Here is a 20871-nt window from a genome sequence, read left to right as displayed (position 1 = left end):
AGATAACATTCCCATGTAAATATTTAGTGGCACTTAAAGACATTCCACGGCGTTTAAACCCTTTAGTCTCTCGTCCCATGAGTCGTCGAGTAAGAAGCCCTCATAAACCCACTCCCGCAAAACCTGCATGCAAAGTTGTAGGAGGTGCTTTAGTGTTCTAATTAGTTCCGTTGGCTGTTGGCTGAACCGCTTCCATCATAACTTATCACCCATATTCCAGCCGAAGCCGAGCTGCTAGGGCTCCGCTATACACAGAGGGCACCATCTCTAAGAGCAGGAGTTCCCAATCGGTGATCCGCAGACCTCATAGGAGTCGTACCGATTCAAGCCCTTGTAATTAGGTGTCTTCTTCTTCTTCTTCTTCTTGGCATTCACACTGGAACAGAGCCTGCTTCTCAGCTCAGTGTTCTTATGAGCACTTCCACAGTTATTAACTCAGAGCTTTTTTTGCCAAAGTTGCCATTTTCGCATTCGCATATCGTGTGGCTGGTACGATTCTACTCTATGCCCAGGGAAGTCAAGGAAATATCCATTTCGGAAAGATCCTGGACCGACCAGGAATCGAAGCCAGACACCTTCAGCATGGCTTTGCTTTGTAGCCGCGGACTCTAACCACTCGGCCAAGGAAGGCCCCATAAGTAGGTGTCGTGTTTTTAAGTATTTTCGTGCTTGCCTCACGATACCTACTTGTTTCTTGATGGCTACTGCGTAGCGTCACGCCATTGCCGGACGTATTGTAGAGCTCCATCTTTGTCGGGCTCCACCTTTGTTAGGCCCTCCTCCACTGCGTACAGCCAGCGTTTTCGTGGTCTTCCTAAAACCACGGGAAACCACTGCCCCGGTAGTAACACTACCGCCCAAAAGAGAATACACTACCCGAGAGGCCATGGTTGGGAGTCACTTGGCTTTCAACCTCGCCTGTGCTGATTATCGCCCAGCCTGCGGATGTGGAAGGGGGCACCATGACTGCGTACCGATGATGCTCCATTTCTAGAGCATTTTGCTTGGCACACCCCGTGGGGATCGTCGTCGTTCAGTGTGCTTAGGGTCGGTCGAGAACTTTAACTTTTTCGGTTTCGAGTAGTTTTTGTGTGGAAGTGACAAAACGGGATTTCGGTCACCGGTGACCCGTGTTCGGAGTTTTAAAATGCTGATGTGATTATGACAGTTGAGCCGAAATTTTGTGGCTGAAATCGTTATATTGTGGTTTGAAGGATTAGGCGGAAGAAAGTTCGAGTGTGTGTGAATATTGAAAGAAGATTATCAATATGAGATAGGTCAAATGTCAAGAGCAAAAGTGGTTCACGAAGCATAAAATCAAGTTAACCCGTGAATACCCAGGACGGTACGAATTTGCAAAAAAGTGCTATGAATTTGTGGCTTTCTGAAATTTATAGGCACGATTTTCATTAACATCAAGGGAATAAGTTTTGCTAACAAGTGCATGGTGTCTCCTCCATTTTTCTGGTAGCCCAAAAGTATGTGGCTTGTTTCCTTATTTTTCGAAACTATTGTGTTTGCTAATCTCAGATGAGCAATTTTCAACTATTCTGAATATCGTGCCGAAGCTTCTAGCTATCATTCAACAGCTAGCTTTCCTCCATTAGTAAACTTTGTGTAAGAGTCTTTTTGAACGGAATGATGGTCCACATCTACGAAAATTCATGTTTTGCCAATAAATAGTTCAGATTTCGACATGAACGTTTGACCAATCATCGGTTTTTACGTGTAACAAATTTGATTCGTTCCAACAAATCTGAAGGCTATTCTACAAGTCTTGATCTTCTAGACATAGAAAAACCATTCGGCAGTTTGGCATGAAAGCTTGTTTGTGAAATTCAAAATCTTTAATAATAAATCTTCGAGCTGTTTAGTATAAACCTATAAGTAGATGAAAAACCGAATTTAGTACTATACCATTTAATTCCACTAGAGTTTGTATCCTTTGGCAGATGCACGTATTTCGACCTCAACTGTAAGGCCGTCTTCAGTGTCGTGTAATAGACTAGAGTCGGTTTTATCATCTACTTAAAAATCTTTAATAGTCCAACATACATTGTTGGAATAATCCAAAGCCACCAATATCAGCACAATCTTTGTTTGCGGATGCCACAGGCCTCTCCGCCAAAGGACGAAGCCTGTGTGTGATCTGTAGTTGTGTCTGTAGTGGGTAAGGATTCTCCAGTTCTTGATAGCAATACAATGTTTGCGTTTGTGAGCTTAAAGCTAAAATAAAGTTCATTTCAGCAAATTCATTTAGACAGCTACATATTTGGTGTACCGAACAGATATTATGTTGCGTTGCATATTTCATTAGCCGTACTTACATTACATTTAGATTTAAAATTTTACAATATTGCATGCTAGATTTAGGTTTTAACGTATAATGAAAGATTGTAAGTACTGTTATACTATAAACACTATTATACTATTTGAAGAAAAAAAAAAGATTGTAGTAATTGTGATTCTGTTTTATTTATAAATTCCAAAAAAAATCAATAAATATTTTCTTTGGTAATCACTCGGCTCGCTTCGCTGTTCAATCGACCTATCCTGCCACTCATCCAAATTGACCACTGTGAGTCGAGCACGGATGGAAAGTGGTATTATTGATTTGTGGCAGTGCCACCAGAATAACGTGTCTTGTCGTTACATACCCCCTTCCGTGAACCATGGTGTAGGATTGAACTCTCAGGGATTTATGGACAAAAGGTCGAAAGACAAAAGGTCTAAATGACAAAAGGTTGAAAACGATTTGCATGGTGGGAATTTTTTCCTTCTTTGAAAAAAAGATTTTCGACCCTTTGACTCTTCTTTTTTGTTCTTCGACCTTTTGTCCTTTACACCTTTTATCTTTCGACCTTTTGTCCTTTCGACCTTTTGTCATAGATTCATGCAGCCTTCAACAACCCAATTATAATCTATTGGACTACTGAACACCCCTTTGGATGCAAACATAGCTCAGAAAATAAAAAATATTCGCCTCTGTTTCTAGATTAGAATAAGAGTGGATCAGCGAATGTTGCAAATGTTGACACACAGTGATAGGCGCCAGTGGGTGGTGTGTATCTGTCTTGTTTTCGTTCATGGCTCTTTATCTTCCACGAACGATAAATGTCATGCGTGTTGTATGAATGCAGGTGGAAAATGGTATGAAATTATAACTCGTGTGTCGATGATCGTTAAATTTTCCAAAGCCTAATCTTGGCTAAATTAACAGCCAACAAAATATAAAGCAAAACTCAAATTTGTTTGACGAATAACAAAGTTAGAATAAATCATATTATCAATGAGTTCAAGTTGATAACTGAATTAGCATCATCATGTTTTTTTTATGGTCATAAAACACGGAAAAGATCATCATTTGGATTAACCGAACGATTCAAATAATTTTACAAAATTTTGTTTGCCGGAAAGTCAACTCTGTTTAATAATACACGCTTTATAAAAAAAGTTATGGGGAAAATGTGTGCTGTCAACCTGTTATCAGAAATAACTGTCACGGATACAATGATAAAAAATGTTATCAATCGGTTTTATCAATGATAAGAGAATATCAAAATGATAACAGCGATAATGAAAGTTGTTATCATTTTGATGTCATCCATTTATCCGACTTTGCTTGGGGTGTTACCCAACGCTTTGCCTAGCTTCTGCCAACTTTTACGAATACCGGCCCAAGTAGTCCAAACTCACATATATGAAGGACTGGATGAAGCGTCTGAAACAAACTTCTGGCAGAAGGAGCATTACCGATGGTTTGGGATATGCTTTTCTACTCTACACCAGTTACAGTTTTGCATTACTCGACCAATAATTGCTCGGAGCCTAGGGATGTCGAAACGTTGTTTTAGTTCGTTGGCACAATTGCCAATTCTCTATTTGCATGCTGAAATCTGCAGTGAAATGATTCCACGAGCAGTACTATTATTGGGTGCTTATATGGCAGAATAACAGGATACTTTGCTTCATACTGTATGAAAGGCGCCGAACCAATTCATCCCCGCATACGTAGAGCAACGTCTGCGTTCAGAACAGGCCATCGCTTGTATATGCGACTGGATTTTGGTGCCACGCAATGTTGAGCAATGGTCCTCGAGTTTTCTGAAGTGCTGAAATTTCGTCATGAAAGGTTTCAGCTTGTGCGGTTTTCCAAAGGAACTTCTCTGACTTTGCCAGCTCTTCATGGCTAAGTATTCCGTCGATTGGTGGACGTCCTTCCACCCTGCACTTCAGATTGTTAACATACCGCAAGACATATGCGATCGCTTGTTGCAATTAAGTCCATTTGCTGAACCTTGCGGGGCAGTTCTTCCTCCTGTATTGTTGCAGTATTTGTGTTGGCCAGACACTTCAAGAAATTAGGTCCTCGAAACCACGGACTGTCTGATTTTAGATTCGGTCCGCTCTTCCATTTAGTGGCTTTGATGGTCGGATTCAGTTGAGATGGAACCTATCGCCAGTTATCTTCGTCGGTGGACAGCAATATTTCATTAAAGCGAACTGCAACAAACTTGTGGTAGCGCCGGTGTTCCGATTTTGAACAAGCAAGAACCGTTTTGGAATCAATCCACGGAAAAAAAAAACTACAGAATGGGGATTGTGTGGTTCTGTTTTACCGATTCCAGGAGACGAGTTCCAAGAACGGCAGCTTTCGACTCCAACCGCGGCACAGAAATAGTAGTGACATGAATATTCAAGGCCACGCGTTTTGGCATACGCAGCAAAAGTATGGTTGGTCTTTTCTAGTTCTATCTACACCGGTGCAAGTAAAGTGCTCCCATTCTTGACATGCATCGCAGGCGACCATCTGCTCTTCGGCCGAGTCAGGATGTTGGCGTTTATTGCAACTGAATCTATTGGCATTGTGATGTCCATCCATATTTCTCCCTCGTACATATATCTTTAAGATTTAAGGGGTTTGGAATCATCAGGTCTTAAGGTGAAGATAAATCGAAGCCAAACCTCAAATTTTCAAGAGCACGGATCTGGAGAACCAAACATCCGTTTGAGCTGAAAACTTTATCGATTGGTCACTCGCTGGTGATGACCAATCGATTAAGTGTTCAGCTCAAACGGGTGTTTGGTTCTCCAGATCCGTGCTCTTGAAAATTTGAGGTTTGGCTTCGATTCATCTTTACCTTAATAGCAATACAATTTTTGCGTTCATTAAAAATAAATTTTATTTCAGCGAAGAAAAGAAGGAACTTGCATATAACAAGTTTATTGCAAAAAAGTTTGAATATTTTTTCTTCATGCTTGCAAAAATGGAAGATTTCTCCTAATGCTTCCGTAAACCTATAATTTCTCACATAAATCTAAATCTCTTTATTTGCAACCTTCAAGTAGACATGTTGTCAAGAAGAGTGAGTTTCCAATAAATTGTGTAGATAAAGTTAAGTATGGAGGGCGCATGCCAGATAAACATTTAACTTTCAAAAAATACATTGATGATATTCAAGTTAAATGAAACAAATAAATAAAATGTCTGTATGAACTAGTTAACAGAAAATCAAAACTTTGCTTTGAGAACAAGCTTTTGATCTTCAAACAAATTTTCAAGCCGGCCATGTTGTATGCTGTAGCAATATGGACCAGCTGTTACAATACTAGAAAGAAAGTTCTGCGAATAATTCAAATGATATGTAATATATTGTTAACAAAATGGTAATGAAAGTTTAATTAGGTTTTATCAAATTCGTGTTATGGTGTCGCCTAACACAAAATACATAGATAAAATAAATGAATGTAATGTTGACTTTGATTACAAAAAAAAATGCACCTAAAATATTAGAAGCTCACCAAGCTACATCATAAGATCATCCTGAGCATTTACGGGTCAAAGCACCTCCTCAAATCCCTTTTGAAATGCATCGTCAGAGCTGCTGGAACTTTGCTTGTTAGAAGTTAAACTAACGCAAAACAATTTTCCAGGATAAAGGATTCTCAACTCTGGCCCGGTCGGTATACACCTGTTAGGTGAATATTAACTTCATCCCCTGCCTGCCGCCTCCTGGTGGATAGTTTGGTTTAAGTGCACATTAAGCAAAGTTGTTAGCTAAACAATCCCGGTGCAAACTACACTGGAGGATTGCAACCATGCATGCATGCACTATTGCATACTCGAAAGAGTGAAGAATAAACACCTCCGAGCCTTGTTCGAAGCAGCAGACTGCAGTCAGTAGTGCAGTGCACAAAGCGCATCATCACCTTCTTCTGCATCCACAAACATCGAGTTCACAGAAAAGCGCACTTCAGAGGTAGTGCTCGTTAGGGCGGGTCAAATAATTAAAAAGTTTGAAAATCTTATCTTCCATATGCTCCTTACAAGCTTTATGGTGAAAACAGAGCTCTCTCGAATATTCAGCTATTACGGTGGTGATTTAAAGGTTACTCAAAGATAATGTAGGTTTTTATGAAAATTACTCACCAAAATTGGTTAAAATTTATGAAACTCTATTTCTATTATGAAAATTGTAAAGGATATGAGATAAGGTTTTCAAACTCTATTGTTATTTGAACCTCCCTAGTGCTAGGCTGGTTCAGAACACACGAGTACCGCGCATCTGACACGATAGTTTCAACAACAGTGGCAAACTGCAACCGTTACAAGAGAACTCTATTCAGTAAGGATTAGTTTAACCCTTTGAGTTTAGAGAGGCTCGCCAAAACAACCACTAGAATAGGAGGTGCTGCTGCTCAGGATTTACTCGAGTGTGTGTTCGCGACAAGTGCTGGTGACGTTCCTGCCTCTAATACCTTGGTTGCCCTCTCCCTACAAAAAGACCACCAAGAAAACAGCTTAAGGGTGAAGAAAAGTATCATCACCAGTACCAAGTGTTGCTCCTCCTGCAGTCTGAACAGACGGTGTTTGTTTCCGTAGTGCACTTGCCACACTGAAGAAAGATGCCAGGGGTGGTGTTCCTGGTTAGTGTGCCAACGGCAAATTATGAACGAGCTCTAATTAACGGTAAGAAATATATTTCCGCTTAACTTGCTTTTAAGTGCTTGCGAGATGGTAATGGTTGTTGTGCCAAGTAGATGCTAGGATAGATATTTACTAGCACTGCTGGCGTGAGGACATTGGGCCTATTATTAATATTTATGCAATATGAATCTTATCTTGATTACTTGCTCCAGTGAATCTACTTCTAGTTACGGATCAGAAAATATTAAGATTAATCTGGTGAGCAATTTGCCAAATAATTTGATTGCTGCACATTCCATATCGCATTAGTATGAACAAGTAAACAACTCTGGAATTGAGAAATTTTCAGTTACAAAATGTCGAATTGCAAAACGTCGAACCGCATCACCAACTAAAGTTGACTCCCAGATCTGTACCTTATCGCTCAAACCCAATATTCTTTCCATGACTACTGTGGAGATGCAGAACAACATTCCTCCCCTCCCCAAATGACTGTAAGGATGTGGCCGGCGCCGTAATTGACTTTTAAAGTTTGAGCTCTCGATTTGTTTACATTGAGAATGGATAGCTAATATTTGAACATTTTGAAAGACCAAGTGTAGTGCGAAGGTCTCAGCAAGACTTAATCACTGTCAGCAACGGTATTTTACCGGTACTACCGGTACCGAACATTGCAGTACTGTAATACTGGTACTCAGTGATCTGTACTAGAAACCCTAGTAAGAAATCCTCAGGAAGTATGATGATAAGGGCTAAACTTTTATTAAACCCAGAAGTAATTTGATAACTGATAAAAAAAAAATGTTGTTTTCTGATATATATATATATATATATATATATATATATATATATATATACATATACTGAGAACTGCTGGAGTAGGTGTCGATCTTGGAAAATTTTCGAAATTGAAAAACTGCATAGTCACAAATGGTAGGAAATGGGCTCAAACAAAACCCTGCAAAATTGAAAAATTCTAAAAAATCGTTTGCTACTCGGCCAGCGATTTGAAGTTTAGTATGGGAAAATGATTTATACAGTATGGGAAAACGGACCCTTTCAAAAATAAGAAGAATAAGGTATTTCAAGGACGTACTAAAAATTCTCTCCTTAGCTGATAATTTAGGGCATGAAACAGTGGACATTTTGTTAGAACACTACTTTCTAGTAGCTCTTCAAATAAACGAGTTATAAAATTTGTAAGCACCGAAAACTGTATACGCATGATTTGCCATTTTTTAATCTGACATCACGATGCATTTTATGTAGAAAAGTGGGTGGCAATGCCATCTTCCGCATGACCGCCCGCTGGATGGAGGTGCCAAGTAGTTGTTGAAACTAGTTTTACTTCAATGTTAAACATTCTTGTGATTTCCACTAGATAGAAGAACGGTGTCTTGAGAAAAGTTGTTACCTAGTTTAAGGACTACCTCTTGGTGAGCCAATTTTTTAGGAATGCAACCGCTAGGCGGCTCAAGTGAGCATACAAACTATGCACGAACTCTACATATATATGCTGGTATCTCAAGATCCTGATCGTTTAGATGGACGATTTATTCGACAACTTTGTTCAGGTTGAAAATTATTTTCAATTGAACATTTTGGAATCCAAGATGGCAGCCTAGAATACAAGATTTCCGGTCCATGAAAATCGTTGGAATATATGCGTAATGGGTATTTTTGGACCGGGCTCGTTAATAAGATGATGAACATGGATGTGTTACGTTCTTGTAATGCTATGTTGTAGCCCAGACAACCAGAAATTGCATAACAGTTTACGAACAAAGTTGTTTATATTTATAAATTGCATCACACCCGCACTACATATCGGATAAAATCGTTTGATCGATGATTTTTCTCGCATTTAACTCTATTTTATGAGTTCATATGTACATTTCGTCCCGTTCCGTTTACTCGTACACAGTAAATCGGACCAATCCGTAGTAGCTGTCAAATCAACTTTGTTATCATAAATTAAGCCGCACAACAGTACAGATTGCTTTGAAACGCTGTAAATTGTCTTTTTTTTCCTTTTTTTGCAAACCAAGAAGGAGATCCAGAACTGAATACCTGTATACAAGTCCTGAGATTCAATATTTCTCAACTTGGTGACGTAAGTGAACATAAAACTTTTGTTTTGAGGATATTGCACAGTTAATTAATGTTCGAGTTATATGCAATAGCCTGGGACACGGTTATAGGAAACATTTAGAATCTCGCTCCAGTCCACTTTTTGGATTGAATTTGGGTCCCATAACAACTGTGAAAAATTTCAGCTCAATCGGTGGAACTATATTTTAGCGCCTGTCGTTCAAAGTTTATATGGGATTTACTATGGGAAATATATATTACAGATACAGATCTTGATAGTTATTTTTACGAAGACCGCAAAGCAATCCTATGCTTGTGAAAAAAGTTATCAAGCATAGACCATTCGTAATTTTTGCCCAGTTTTGTTATTATTGTTATTCCTTTACGTGCTAATCAACGTCGCCTTGCTAAAAGGTTTTCATTCAATAACTTTTTTAACAAGTGCCGGATTGTTTCGCGGTCTTCGGCAATATTCTTCCTCGTAAAAATACCTCTCAAGGTCTGTGTTCAGAATTTTTGTAGAGGTCAGTTGGTAACCTCTGGCGATTTTTCCTTGCAAAAGTTAGTTTTCCCATAGTAAATCCCATACATAGCATAAGCATAGATGACCGTACAATTCGTAGTTGCTACTCCGTGATTGACCAGAACAATCGAAGTTGCACAGGGAATTAATGAATGGGGCTTGGGATTAGCTTACCATTCTTCAATGTGCACAAATCGAGAGCTCAAATTCAAAAGTCAATAACGGCGCCGGCCACGTCCTTACGGTCATCGGGGAAGGGAAGGAATGTTAGTGTGACTACCGTTGTTACTAGAGACCGAGATCACCTCTGCATCTCCACGGTTGTCATGGAGAGGATATTGGGTTAGTGGGATAAGGTAAAGATCTGGGAGTCACCAATGTTTGGTGATGCGATCCATGATATAATCACGCCTAACCGGATTCGCGAAATAATTCGATAATCGCATTAAACGCCGAACAAGTGTTCGTCACTCGCCCACGCAAGAGCAAGCGACGCGATCAATAGATCAAACACTACTAGCGATCCGCGGCGCTTTTTCATTTCTCTGAGCGAACGACGCGCGACAAGTTTGATCCTGCCCCCATCTCCCGCCCCCGCAGGAGCAAGCGTCAAGGTCGAAGGATCAAACACTACTAACGAACCGATCACTTTTCCACCGCTTCACTACCGACGCGCGACATGTTTGATCCTGCCCTTATCCCCCGCCCCAGCAGGAGCAAGTGTCAAGGTCGAAGGATCAAACACTACTCAGTTAGTTTTCCCATAGTAAATCCCATACAAACTATGAACGGTTGGCGCTAAAATATAGTTTTTAATGCAATCCAAAAAGTGGAGTGGAGCGAGAATGTAAATTTGTCCCACACTAATATGCAATTCCCGCCTAAGAAATAAGAGACGAATGACCTTCGGGTTAAAGTCCCTCTCAAACAACAACAACAACAACAGCCTAAGAAATATCGCTGTTATAAGGTTTTGATGTTTTGAATTTACCTGCACATGACAAGACACGTGTCAAATGTACAAATTGAAATCGAAGCTGTGAAAAGAACCCATATTTTGTTTTGAGGATATTTCAGAATCGTGAAGTTTTATATAGAGTAGAGTTTGATCCTTTGAATCTGTTGCAAGCTCCTTTATGAGCAAGCGGCAAAATCCGGATCAATCGTGTCCGGTTCGCGTTGTGCGGATGTTATATCTTAATCGTTTACCAAAACGAATCCTTTCCCATATCCAAACTTCCAGTGTTTTCTTGTGGAAGTGCAGAGGACTCCTCGGCTTCCATAAAGCAAGTAACCCTTTGTAGTAATAAATGAGTATGTAGCTATCACAGTAGGCATTGACTTAGGCTAGACATTAAATAAATTGTAATGACTGACGTTCAATAACTGACAAATGGTTGATTAAGTCTGTTTATTGGGTTTATCGCTTACATCGAATTAATTATGCTTTGTGTGAATAATTTTAAGAGTGCCATGGTTGCAAACAATGGTTAGCACTCGTAGGAAAGATTGTGTGCAATTTGAACGATCCAAATATTCGAGCCCGCACCCCCCAGGAAACAAACCATCCTTCTCAATGATTATAATCTTGAGATGCAATGATTTACATAAACCGGAAGTCACCATCTTGTTTTCAAGGCCGTTATCTATGATTACAAAATGTTCAATTGAAAACTATTTTCAACCTGACAAACTTGTAGAAAATATCATTCTTCTAAATGATCAGGATCTTGAGATACTTGAGATTCATGGACCGAAAATCGCCATTTTTTTAAGGCCGCCATCTTGGATTCTAAAAAGTTTAATTGACAGCAATTTTGAACCTGAACAAACTTTTCAAAGAAATCTCGCTTCTACAAGCTCCCAAATCATGATTGTTTGTTTTTACTGGTTATAGCAGCTGGTGAGTCTTAACTTCACAGGCACAGTTTGCGATCGAAAAAAAATGATGTTAGAAATCTTCAGTTTGTGTTGTATTCAAACCATATTATGGTAGCAGCACATTAACCAACAACGTGATATAATTTGTGCTAAGTATCATTTAAAGAGAACAATAATTGTATTGAAATGTATGGATAAAAAGTCGTTGGAAATGTAAGATTTGGTTTTCCGGTAGATGATCTTCCGGTAAATTGTATTCCGTGTAATGGTATAGAATCAACAAATTTGGGAAGTGTAATTTGTTTTTATTCGAAAATTTGTACCATAGTGTACATACTGTACGTTGCGTAACAGAATAGAAGCACAAATGTTGGCCACAACTCTAATGGTAGCCATAGTAGATTAAACATTGTTCTACAAAGCAAATCAATGCAGTGAGTGTTAGCATGTGTTATGATTTTTAATTCAATTAAACCAAATATTATGGGATATTACTTTTCTGAGCCATATTTCAAGTATTGAGACGTCCTCGTGAAGCCAACTCGTGACTCTGAGTCAACTAGTGAAGGCTTGAGAATGGTTGAATTGATTCAAACAATAGACCATTTCCGTGAAAATGTTTTATTGGTTTATATGCTTTCGGTCAATTTACTACACAAACTTTCCTAAGGAACCGATATGTTTAGGAGCCTTTAACTATTAGAAAACAATGAAAAACTTGCGGCACGTTAGTTCACCCTCGGTAGCCTATAATTTGTTTCACCTCCAAAAAATGCAGACCCCATTTTTCCCTATGGTTTTTGCCACCACGTTGTGGTGAATTGAGGATCAGCTGACATGACCAGATGATTTTTGTTTATGTTTTCATTCATCATAATGGGCTCCGCTGGTTTCACTCCCTCCTTCCTTCACGGTTCCTGAAGTCTCCGTAATCACCGCGAAAACCACCTTCACCGCTTCGGCCGGTTATGACCGCACCCGGCGAATACTACACGGTTCTGTAACGCAAGGATCGTAGTCGACAGTTGCCTGATCTCTCTGTTTTGTGCCGACGAGGATTGAATAAGCCGGGAAATTCCCGCCTAGAGGCAGCAACAGCCGCTCAAAATTTCCTTGCGCGGCTGTTGCTGCCTCAAGGCGGAAATCTTCCTGATCAACAGCCAACAGATAGATTTAGGCATTTGCCGACATGAATAGTAAAAATAGCCTCTAATAAAACTAGCGATACCGTAACTTTTGGGTGGATGAGAGATTTGTTGTTAGGGGGTGGTTTTTGAATCTGTGGAGGAACATAAATATATTTTCCTAAACCTGAATCGGGTTGGAGTTGAAACTGTGATTGAAACTGAGAATGGGTTGCGCCAGTTCCAACCTGGTGCAAAAACGTTTGTTTGAGTAATTTCAGGTTAGTTTCGTTGGCGGGGTGGAATCGAAAAACTGTTGCAAAATCACCACGCTGATACTCATAGGGTTGAACAAACTGTGCCACATCTCGAATTATTTTTCAAAATGTGGTGAGTATTCATGTAGGAATCTTGATTATTTCACTACACTTTCCAACCTGGAAATAGGGAAATACGCGTTCTGGACAATAACTTCGGACATCGTAACTTCAATAAGATTAACTTCTTGATTGAATTCAATTATATTACTAATAAGCGAACACGACCGAACGATTGCTCTCACTATTTAATACTGACACTGTCGTCGCAGCCTAGCTGCCTGCTGGATTTGATGGTGATTGTATTGCAGTGCGTAGCTAGGAGGGCACCTAGAGTTGTCTATGATGCTATTCCCACATTCATGTTTTCAAACATTTGTAAGAAAATCAGGAGTGCATATAAACAAAATCTGAAAGCGTTAACATTCATTAAAAATGATTGTCTTTCGAAGAAAAATACAAAAACTGGGGGTTAGATCTGACGGAAATGGTCTATTAATTTGGAAGATTTTATTAGGGTGATACACATTGGGTTTGTTAATGGGGTTCAATTCTACTGGATTTTCTACAATGACTAAAAAAACTCATTTTCTATTAAGCACTTGTTATTGACATCGGTTGGAGGCTGTCTATTAATTAAGTAAGACAATTTTTACGATTTTCAACCCCCCTCTCCCTTTTTGCATGAAAATTAAAACAAATTGAATGGCACGTAAGAAATTTCAAACCACCTCCCCTCATACATGCTTTTGTAATTGGAAAATGGTAAAGATATTGACAAAAATGATTTCCATGCATTACTTTTAAACAATGACTGTCATTCCAGTCAATTATTAAATTTTAATAATTTCAAGATTTTAAGGATAAATTTTACAAGTGCTTTCACGATTCTAATGCCACATTTATTTTATATGTTGTTCGCTCTCATGCTGAGAAAATAAGCCATATTTTTCGTGAACCCCAAAATTCTATTTTACAACTTAACATATCCTTTGCTCTCTTAGATGAAAAATTCAACCGAAGGAGATGCACAGGTGTGAATGATAATATGGGTTCGTGTAGGACTTTCAATTCAGGTTGGCCGACGGCGCTGTAGAGTCGTTACCTTCTGTGGCGTAGTTTGATTTACGCGCCCTATCTAGCGTACTGCTAGTTTTATGGTCGAAATTTTCCATTTCCATTATTCCTCATAATTTTGCATCTCAATTTAATTATTTTGTAGTAAAAATTATAGTATTTTGTTGAAAAATCGTTGCTGCTGGTAGAGGAACTAACAAGCATGAAATTGCTGATTAAATACAAAACTAAGATAAGGCACTATTTCAAGAGAGATGTTTTGTTAGAAAGGAGAATAAGAAAAATATGTAAATATATTATTGTGGTGGGTAGTAAATCCGTGTTCTGAACGCTTGGAGAAACCGTGAAAACCCATTGGTAATAATGCTTTGGTTTGATATATAGTCTTCTAAAATCAGGGGAAAACAGCGATTTATTATTTTCCGAAGTTTCGGCACAATGTATATTGGATTTGGAAACGTCAGAAAATACACCCTCAGTCCATTTTACAGGATTCCGGGAATTTTATGAATAGTATAACAGTTCGGTAAAATAAAACACTGTAGTTTGTAAAAATTAACATGTTCCAGTGAACTTGTACCGAAAACTGTAAAAAATCACCGTATTTCTTTAATTTACTATACCGAATTGTTCAGATGTTCAGGTTTCACCTGAATCCGTAAAATAATATAAGTGTGTTCTATTTTTCTCCAATTTTGCAAGGCTGCATTGTAAACCAAAGCAAAAAATATTATTAATTGTCGATAAATTGAACTTTTGGTAAGTTATGTCAATTTTCCGAGGGATTTTTGAGTGAATTTCGAATCACCCAACCCTTTGTATAGCTACATTGTGTCCGTCTACCTTCCCATGTAGACTGACTACGTATTCATAGCAATCGCACAAATATTATAAATGGAGGAAACTTTACCACTGGAGCATACTCCCAAATACCTGGATGAAGTAAAATATCGTCTCCAAAATAACTTCCATCTCGCAAGCTGCGTTGTTCGCAGATTGGTTAATTGCTGTTGAATTATTCATTTCATTGCGAAAGCGGCCCTGAAGCTCCACTCTACCGTTTCAAACTAGGTCAACTACTGCTGCATACATTCATTTCCAGTGCCTAAAAACGCTATTTGCTTTTCAAATTTCCACCTGCACGTTGGAAATAAATTTGTAAAACTTTACCTTGCCCATCGTTTGCAGGACTCGATTACGGCAACAGCGAACTGCTGCCACCGGCTTCACCTCCGATTCCGCCCCATCATCAATCCAGTCCCGGACGCAATCTGAACATCAACGTTCCGGAAAATGCAGTTCAATCGGCTTCAGCGAACGAAACAGCGGTGAATGCCATCTTGCGGTTGGAGGTTGAACTACGCGATAAGCACGCGCTGCACAATAATCGAAGGCCGGCGAAGGCACCTCGTTCCCTTCCGCCACCACCACCGGCCTACGGGAAGATCATGGGAGGCGGTGGGGTCAAGCAGCGCAACGACGAGTGCTTTGTGCCGATGGAAAAGGTGAGAATTTATGCGATTAAATCGTGGAAAATGGTTTTATTGTCGGGTGTGACTAAGGACTGTGACGAACTAAATATGGAAAATCTCAAAGTGTGGTACATTTTCAAATGGATCTAATTCAAATGTTATTGTAGTTCAAAAATGTGCTCCAGAATTATTGTACCATAAGTGGAAGTTTTTTGCATTTATAATTTTAAACATCATACAAACTTTTGCCATGAGGATCGCAACTTGATTTTCTGACCATTTGCAACAAAAACAAGAACATTTTTCCCGAAATTTAACAAACTTCTTGATGACTTTTCTTTGCTCAATTTATGCCAATAAGTTATTAATGTGAAACAATAGAGATGTTTACGTCATGAGCACAAACAGTATGGTAAATGCACCAATTTTGGCCATAGTGTCATTTGTTGTCATAGTGGAATACATTGTTTTGTGATAGTCAACCACAACACTATCATCTTAATTTGGTTAAACTGAATTAAGCTTTTATTAACATATCACATTTCATTTACCAAAGTAGTAAAACAAATTTTTCAATCATAAAACTGTTTATTCACGAAAAACCTGAAGTATATAGATGCATTGGTTTCCAAGTTATCATCGTTTGATTTTTCCAAGTTTAGTTCGTAACAGCTCTTATCTAGATCTGGACAGAGATAGTAATGTCGGTTTTGGATTTGGAAAATTTCTATGCTCTTGGCCGTCGTGCGAATGCTAACTGCTGACTGAGATTTTAAGAGTTATCAAATGGATGGCTTTCGAAGACGATAAGTGATAATGGTTATTTGAATCGAGCTTAATAGTCACTGCATTGGAAACGGGATAATTTAAATAGGTGTCACACTTTCTGGTGGTTTACCGCTTTGTGGTCAAGGTGTGTGGTTGAGAATTTCAAATAGAAACGCATTATGACGCATTTAGCGCTAACTCGAATATTGGTAGCACTCCCTCAGATTTCAATGAAACTTTCTGGATATCTATACCTTTTTTGTCTTAATATGAGACGCTTCAACTGATGAGGTTGTATAGATCTTGACTAAATAAGCCAAGCATACTTATTTTCACCAAATGTCATCATTTGGAAAGGGCCAAACTTTCTACCCAATTTTCTTTTTCAAAATAACGTAATCGAAAAATTGCAACTCAAAGGTGTTTCAAGTAGATATTGACTATTTTTTTAAATTGCTTTGAATAGTTTGAATTCATGGAAACACCTTGAATATTTAGAATCTTTCGATGTGTTTCAAATAAGTATGTACCACTTCATCGATTTGTAATGGTTCTCAAATCTTCTATAATATATTAGTCGTAATTTGTGGGGCCCCAAAATTTAGAGGTTCAGGGACCATGCCCTCCTCGCTTCCCTCCTCACCCTTGTAAGTGTGATCCTGGCCGTGAGTATAGAGTATTGTCGTGTAAGCCACATTATATGCAAATGCAAGAAAAGGCAACAATGGCACTGAAAACTATCAGTTAATGATTGTGGAAGTGATCATTGAACACTAAGTTGAGAAGCATGTGCTGTCCCAGTGACGATGTAATGCAAAAAATAGGAATAAGAAGACGTGAATTACGTAAAATGTGATTTTGAATCTTTGTTCAGCAATTTTCAGCACAATACAGCATGTTGCAGATGACTTAGCTCCCACTAAACCGCTCAACCTCAGTCCAATCCATTTCCGTTCGCCATGGTCCACTTCAATTGAAAATTTCAACAGCTCATCATCAGCAGCAGCCCCACCACTCGGAAAGTGATTTACCCGCAGGTTATAGGAAGCCCATTTCAAGAACTTTACGGTCATTGATTTCCAACTATATAACATCTCTGCAGCTTCCCTAACTCTCTGCACTATCGGTTTTTCGTGCATGCATCGAATCACCGGACACACCGTTTCTTCCCTCCTGCCTGCCTGTTCGCATATATGTGGCTGTATACACAGCAAAAAATAAACTGTAATATCACGTTATTTTCACTCACAAATATGATGCACAATAACTTATTGAAAAAGTACAAAATCAGCTGATGACAGTTGAAAATCAGGGTCTAGCAATCGAAAGAACCAATTTGATTAATGAACAAAAAAAGTTGTTGAAGTTTGGATGGGACTTGAACCCTGATCTAATGAGTGAGAGTACCTTAAAGCCATCTGACCACGCTGAAGGGAGTATGCTTAATTTGCTACAAGTTTTGTGTTGTTACTCGAAATGGGTTTCTGGAAACGATTTATTAGGATTTCATCTCAAATGGATGTCTAGTTCTCCAGATTCGTGCTCTTAAAAATTTTAGGCTTGACTTCGATTTACCTTAAGTCAAATTACTGATATATATTCAAAAATTACGTCAGTCAATATTAATTTATTTTTTCGCCGTGTAGGTTCTTGACGAGTTGCTGAAAAAGCTGGAGATTGAGCACGTGCTGTGGCAAGCGGACCGAGTCGGTCACTATTATCAGGTGCTGTTCCCGTTGCCAGCCGGCGATCCATGCGAAACCACTCTTCACTGTTTGACCGAGCTGGGCATCGGAGTACGGGCCAACTCGACCGTCAGGTAAGCACTCTACATGGCAATAGATAGATAGATGATATTTTTTGCGATGACTTTTTGGCACTCTGTGACACTGGTCGGAACAAGAGGGCAGCAGTTGTTTAAAATCTTGTGAGGCCACTGTGGGGAAAGAATGGACATAGAACTAATTTATTTTTTATTGATTGCGATTTTTGAACAATTTTATGTTCCATGAAGAAAAATATTAATAAATCTTGTGGTCATTGTAATACCGGAATCTTGCACTTTTTCCCTAATTACCAATAAAACAAAGCTGTTTGTTTGGAATTAGGAACAATTTGCATTTTTTTTTATATTTGAGTAACATAAAAATTGAAAAAAAAATAACCATATGGTACCTAAGTAAAGTTGTGCATTCGAATGAGATGGACAACACAACTAAAAATATGTTGTGAATTTCAGTTCATTGCCATGCACATATTTGGAGCATCAATAATAAACATTCATGAAAGGTACCACTTTTGGTTCAAATTCTCTCCACTGTGGCGATGGTTTTCGTTGGAATGTTGTCCCCAAACTAGATTATTTCCGTTTGCCGGCTCAATTGATCTGGAGGGGCGGGTTTTGTTCGGTATCGATGATTGTGCTTCGGAAAGATACTTGTTTTTGCTGACGGCCATTTGAAATGAAAACTGCTCGAATTTTGTTTTTTTTTGTGTGTGTTTTGAACCAGTGTCACAGCTGCCAGATTTTTCGAACTGTACTCCGATAGTCTTTTCCTGTGTTGTTTTTCAATTTCAGTGTCCTTCCGTGCAGTGTCAGCTACGATGGTGCCACACTTGACAGCGACGGGAACGATGATGAATATGGGTAATGTTGAGTTTACTTTTGTGCTCTTTTTTTCCTGTGTTGAATGTTTGCTTGTCACATGGGGCCACCATTTTTACGAGCTGCAAGCGATTTTGATTTTTGAACGGAAATAGGGATGTGCGTTACAGTTGTAGGGTAGAAGTACTAATTATGTTTTCTTCCAGTAAAATAGCTTCAACCGATAAATGTATGTTTCCTAGTGAGAACAAATGAACAAATTTAGCTGGTGCGCAATCAAATTTACCTTTTAAAGTTTGAAATCGTGTTATTTCCACTATGTCGATAACTGGTACAAAGAATGTATGAGAGCCCAATTATGACAATACCGTCGTTGGGGGTGAGAATGGGTCAAAAAGGGGTATGTACGATTAATTTATTGAATAACTATCGCAATTTAACTCCAATAAACTTCAAATTTTGTGTGTATGTACTTTGATGTTACATTAACAACTGTTCAAAGAATAAAAGAAAAATATTTATTCACAGTGGCACCACAAGTGAATGAAAAATGACCCAATCTCACCCCATAGAGGGGGTGACATTGGGTCACTGTAATTGAAATAACTTGTTTTTCAGAATATGATTGCAAAACTATTCACAGCTGAAAAATAATGATGAAATATGATGAAAACAAGACGAAAAGATATCTAAGATGTTTCACAGGTATGATAAATCCACTTAAAAGAACGATTATACCAAAATATTGACGATCTATGAGAAAAAAATATGTAAACCCAACATTTATCGTCAGTTTACATAAATTTTCTTGTTTTTTTCCCTTAAACTGTCTTCAAAGTCTCATCCCCATTGCCATAAAGCCTATTCAGTTTCCCCAAAGGTGTACTGATACAGTGATTATTTTAAACCTTCGCAAATAGTTAAATTTCGATGCGACATTCCACGATCAATACATTTCAGGCAGATATTGACGTCATAATCCCAATATATCAGCGATCCAACTCATTTGTACTTCCGTGAGATGTTTCTATAATATGAAAATACTGATAAGTAGTTAAATTCCAAAAAATAAATCCATTTGATAAATTTTTACGATGTTGCTGCGCATGAAACACAGTTGCTGGTTTGAGAAGTTGTCAAAATGCGTTGCATTGTTATTCAATGCACGGACTACTCAAGTAGACTTGTTTGATGTTCCATTTTTAATGTTTTAGACACTGTACCGAGAAAAATGATTTTTTTGTGGAAAAATCAAATAGTTTCCGGAAAATACATGTGAAGTGCAATGAAAAGACTTCCAACCTTCTACTTATTTAACGATAGAGGTTAAAGTATATGCGTGATACTTTGCACAGGAGAAATTTAATGTTGTATATTTTATCTAGTTTCAACATACAAGTTTTTTGATACAGTAAACAAAAACTACTATTTCTAAAAATGTATATTGTGATGAATAACGTGTAATAATATGTTCCCTTACATATGAATTATTGATTTTAGCAATATCAGCGTTATTAGCTGAAATATTTCATAAATCATATTTTTCCGAATTTAGTACTATACCATTTAATTCCACTAGAGTTTGTATCCTTTGACAGATACGCGTATTTCGACCTCAACTGTAAGGCCGTCTTCAGTGTCGTGAAGACGGCCTTACAGTTGAGGTCGAAATACGCGTATCTGTCAAAGGATACAAACTCTAGTGGAATTAAATGGTATAGTACTAAATTCGGTTTTTTCATCTACTTATAGGTATTCTACTAAACAGCTCGAAGATTTATTATCATATTTTTCCGTTTTGACCCAATCTCACCCCCTAGACCCATTGTCACCCCCATCGACGGTACTCTAGAGGCGGTTTGTTTACATTTTTTGATCAGTGAAATAAAAGAAATAAAGCTGTTTTAGGGGTGACTTCCACGATGGGACGGTTCGGTAAATGATTATCTTCAAGTTTTCTGCTCAATTACAAGGATTTTTCAACCAACCGTTCGGACAAGTTCGTAAGCGGCTGCTGATAATTTCATGGTAGAGATAGTTGTTTCAGTGATACTCGATTTTTGAGATTTCGCTCTTGTTTCCTTA

The 20871-nt window shown here is 38.4% G+C and overlaps 2 protein-coding genes across 8 annotated transcripts in view; one reads left to right on the top strand and one right to left on the bottom strand.

Moving 5' to 3' along the window:
* Positions 1–20871, bottom strand: part of LOC5563749 — a 636451-nt gene that overhangs the window by 325784 nt on the left and 289796 nt on the right. The gene's annotated exons all lie outside the window — the stretch shown is intronic.
* The window catches only part of LOC5570300, a 124758-nt gene continuing 104849 nt past the window's right edge, over positions 963–20871 (top strand). Inside the window, exons 1-6 of one of the 7 annotated variants that reach the window (XM_021845720.1) lie at positions 963–1238; positions 5935–6260; positions 6531–6970; positions 15130–15446; positions 17828–18000; positions 18760–18828. In XM_021845720.1, the coding sequence (XP_021701412.1) occupies positions 6907–6970; positions 15130–15446; positions 17828–18000; positions 18760–18828 (623 nt within the window). In that variant the 5' untranslated portion in view covers positions 963–1238; positions 5935–6260; positions 6531–6906. Of the gene's footprint in view, positions 1346–5934; positions 6261–6346; positions 6390–6530; positions 6971–15129; positions 15447–17827; positions 18001–18759; positions 18829–20871 lie in introns of those variants that run through there. The other 6 variants (XM_021845719.1, XM_021845716.1, XM_021845715.1 and 3 more) reach the window with 6 other exon arrangements.

Source organism: Aedes aegypti, chromosome 2 (genome assembly GCF_002204515.2).
Source record: "Aedes aegypti strain LVP_AGWG chromosome 2, AaegL5.0 Primary Assembly, whole genome shotgun sequence".
Lineage (NCBI taxonomy): Eukaryota > Metazoa > Arthropoda > Insecta > Diptera > Culicidae > Aedes > Aedes aegypti.
Note: the sequence above shows the minus strand (reverse complement) of the source record. Positions and strands in the feature narration are given on the sequence as shown.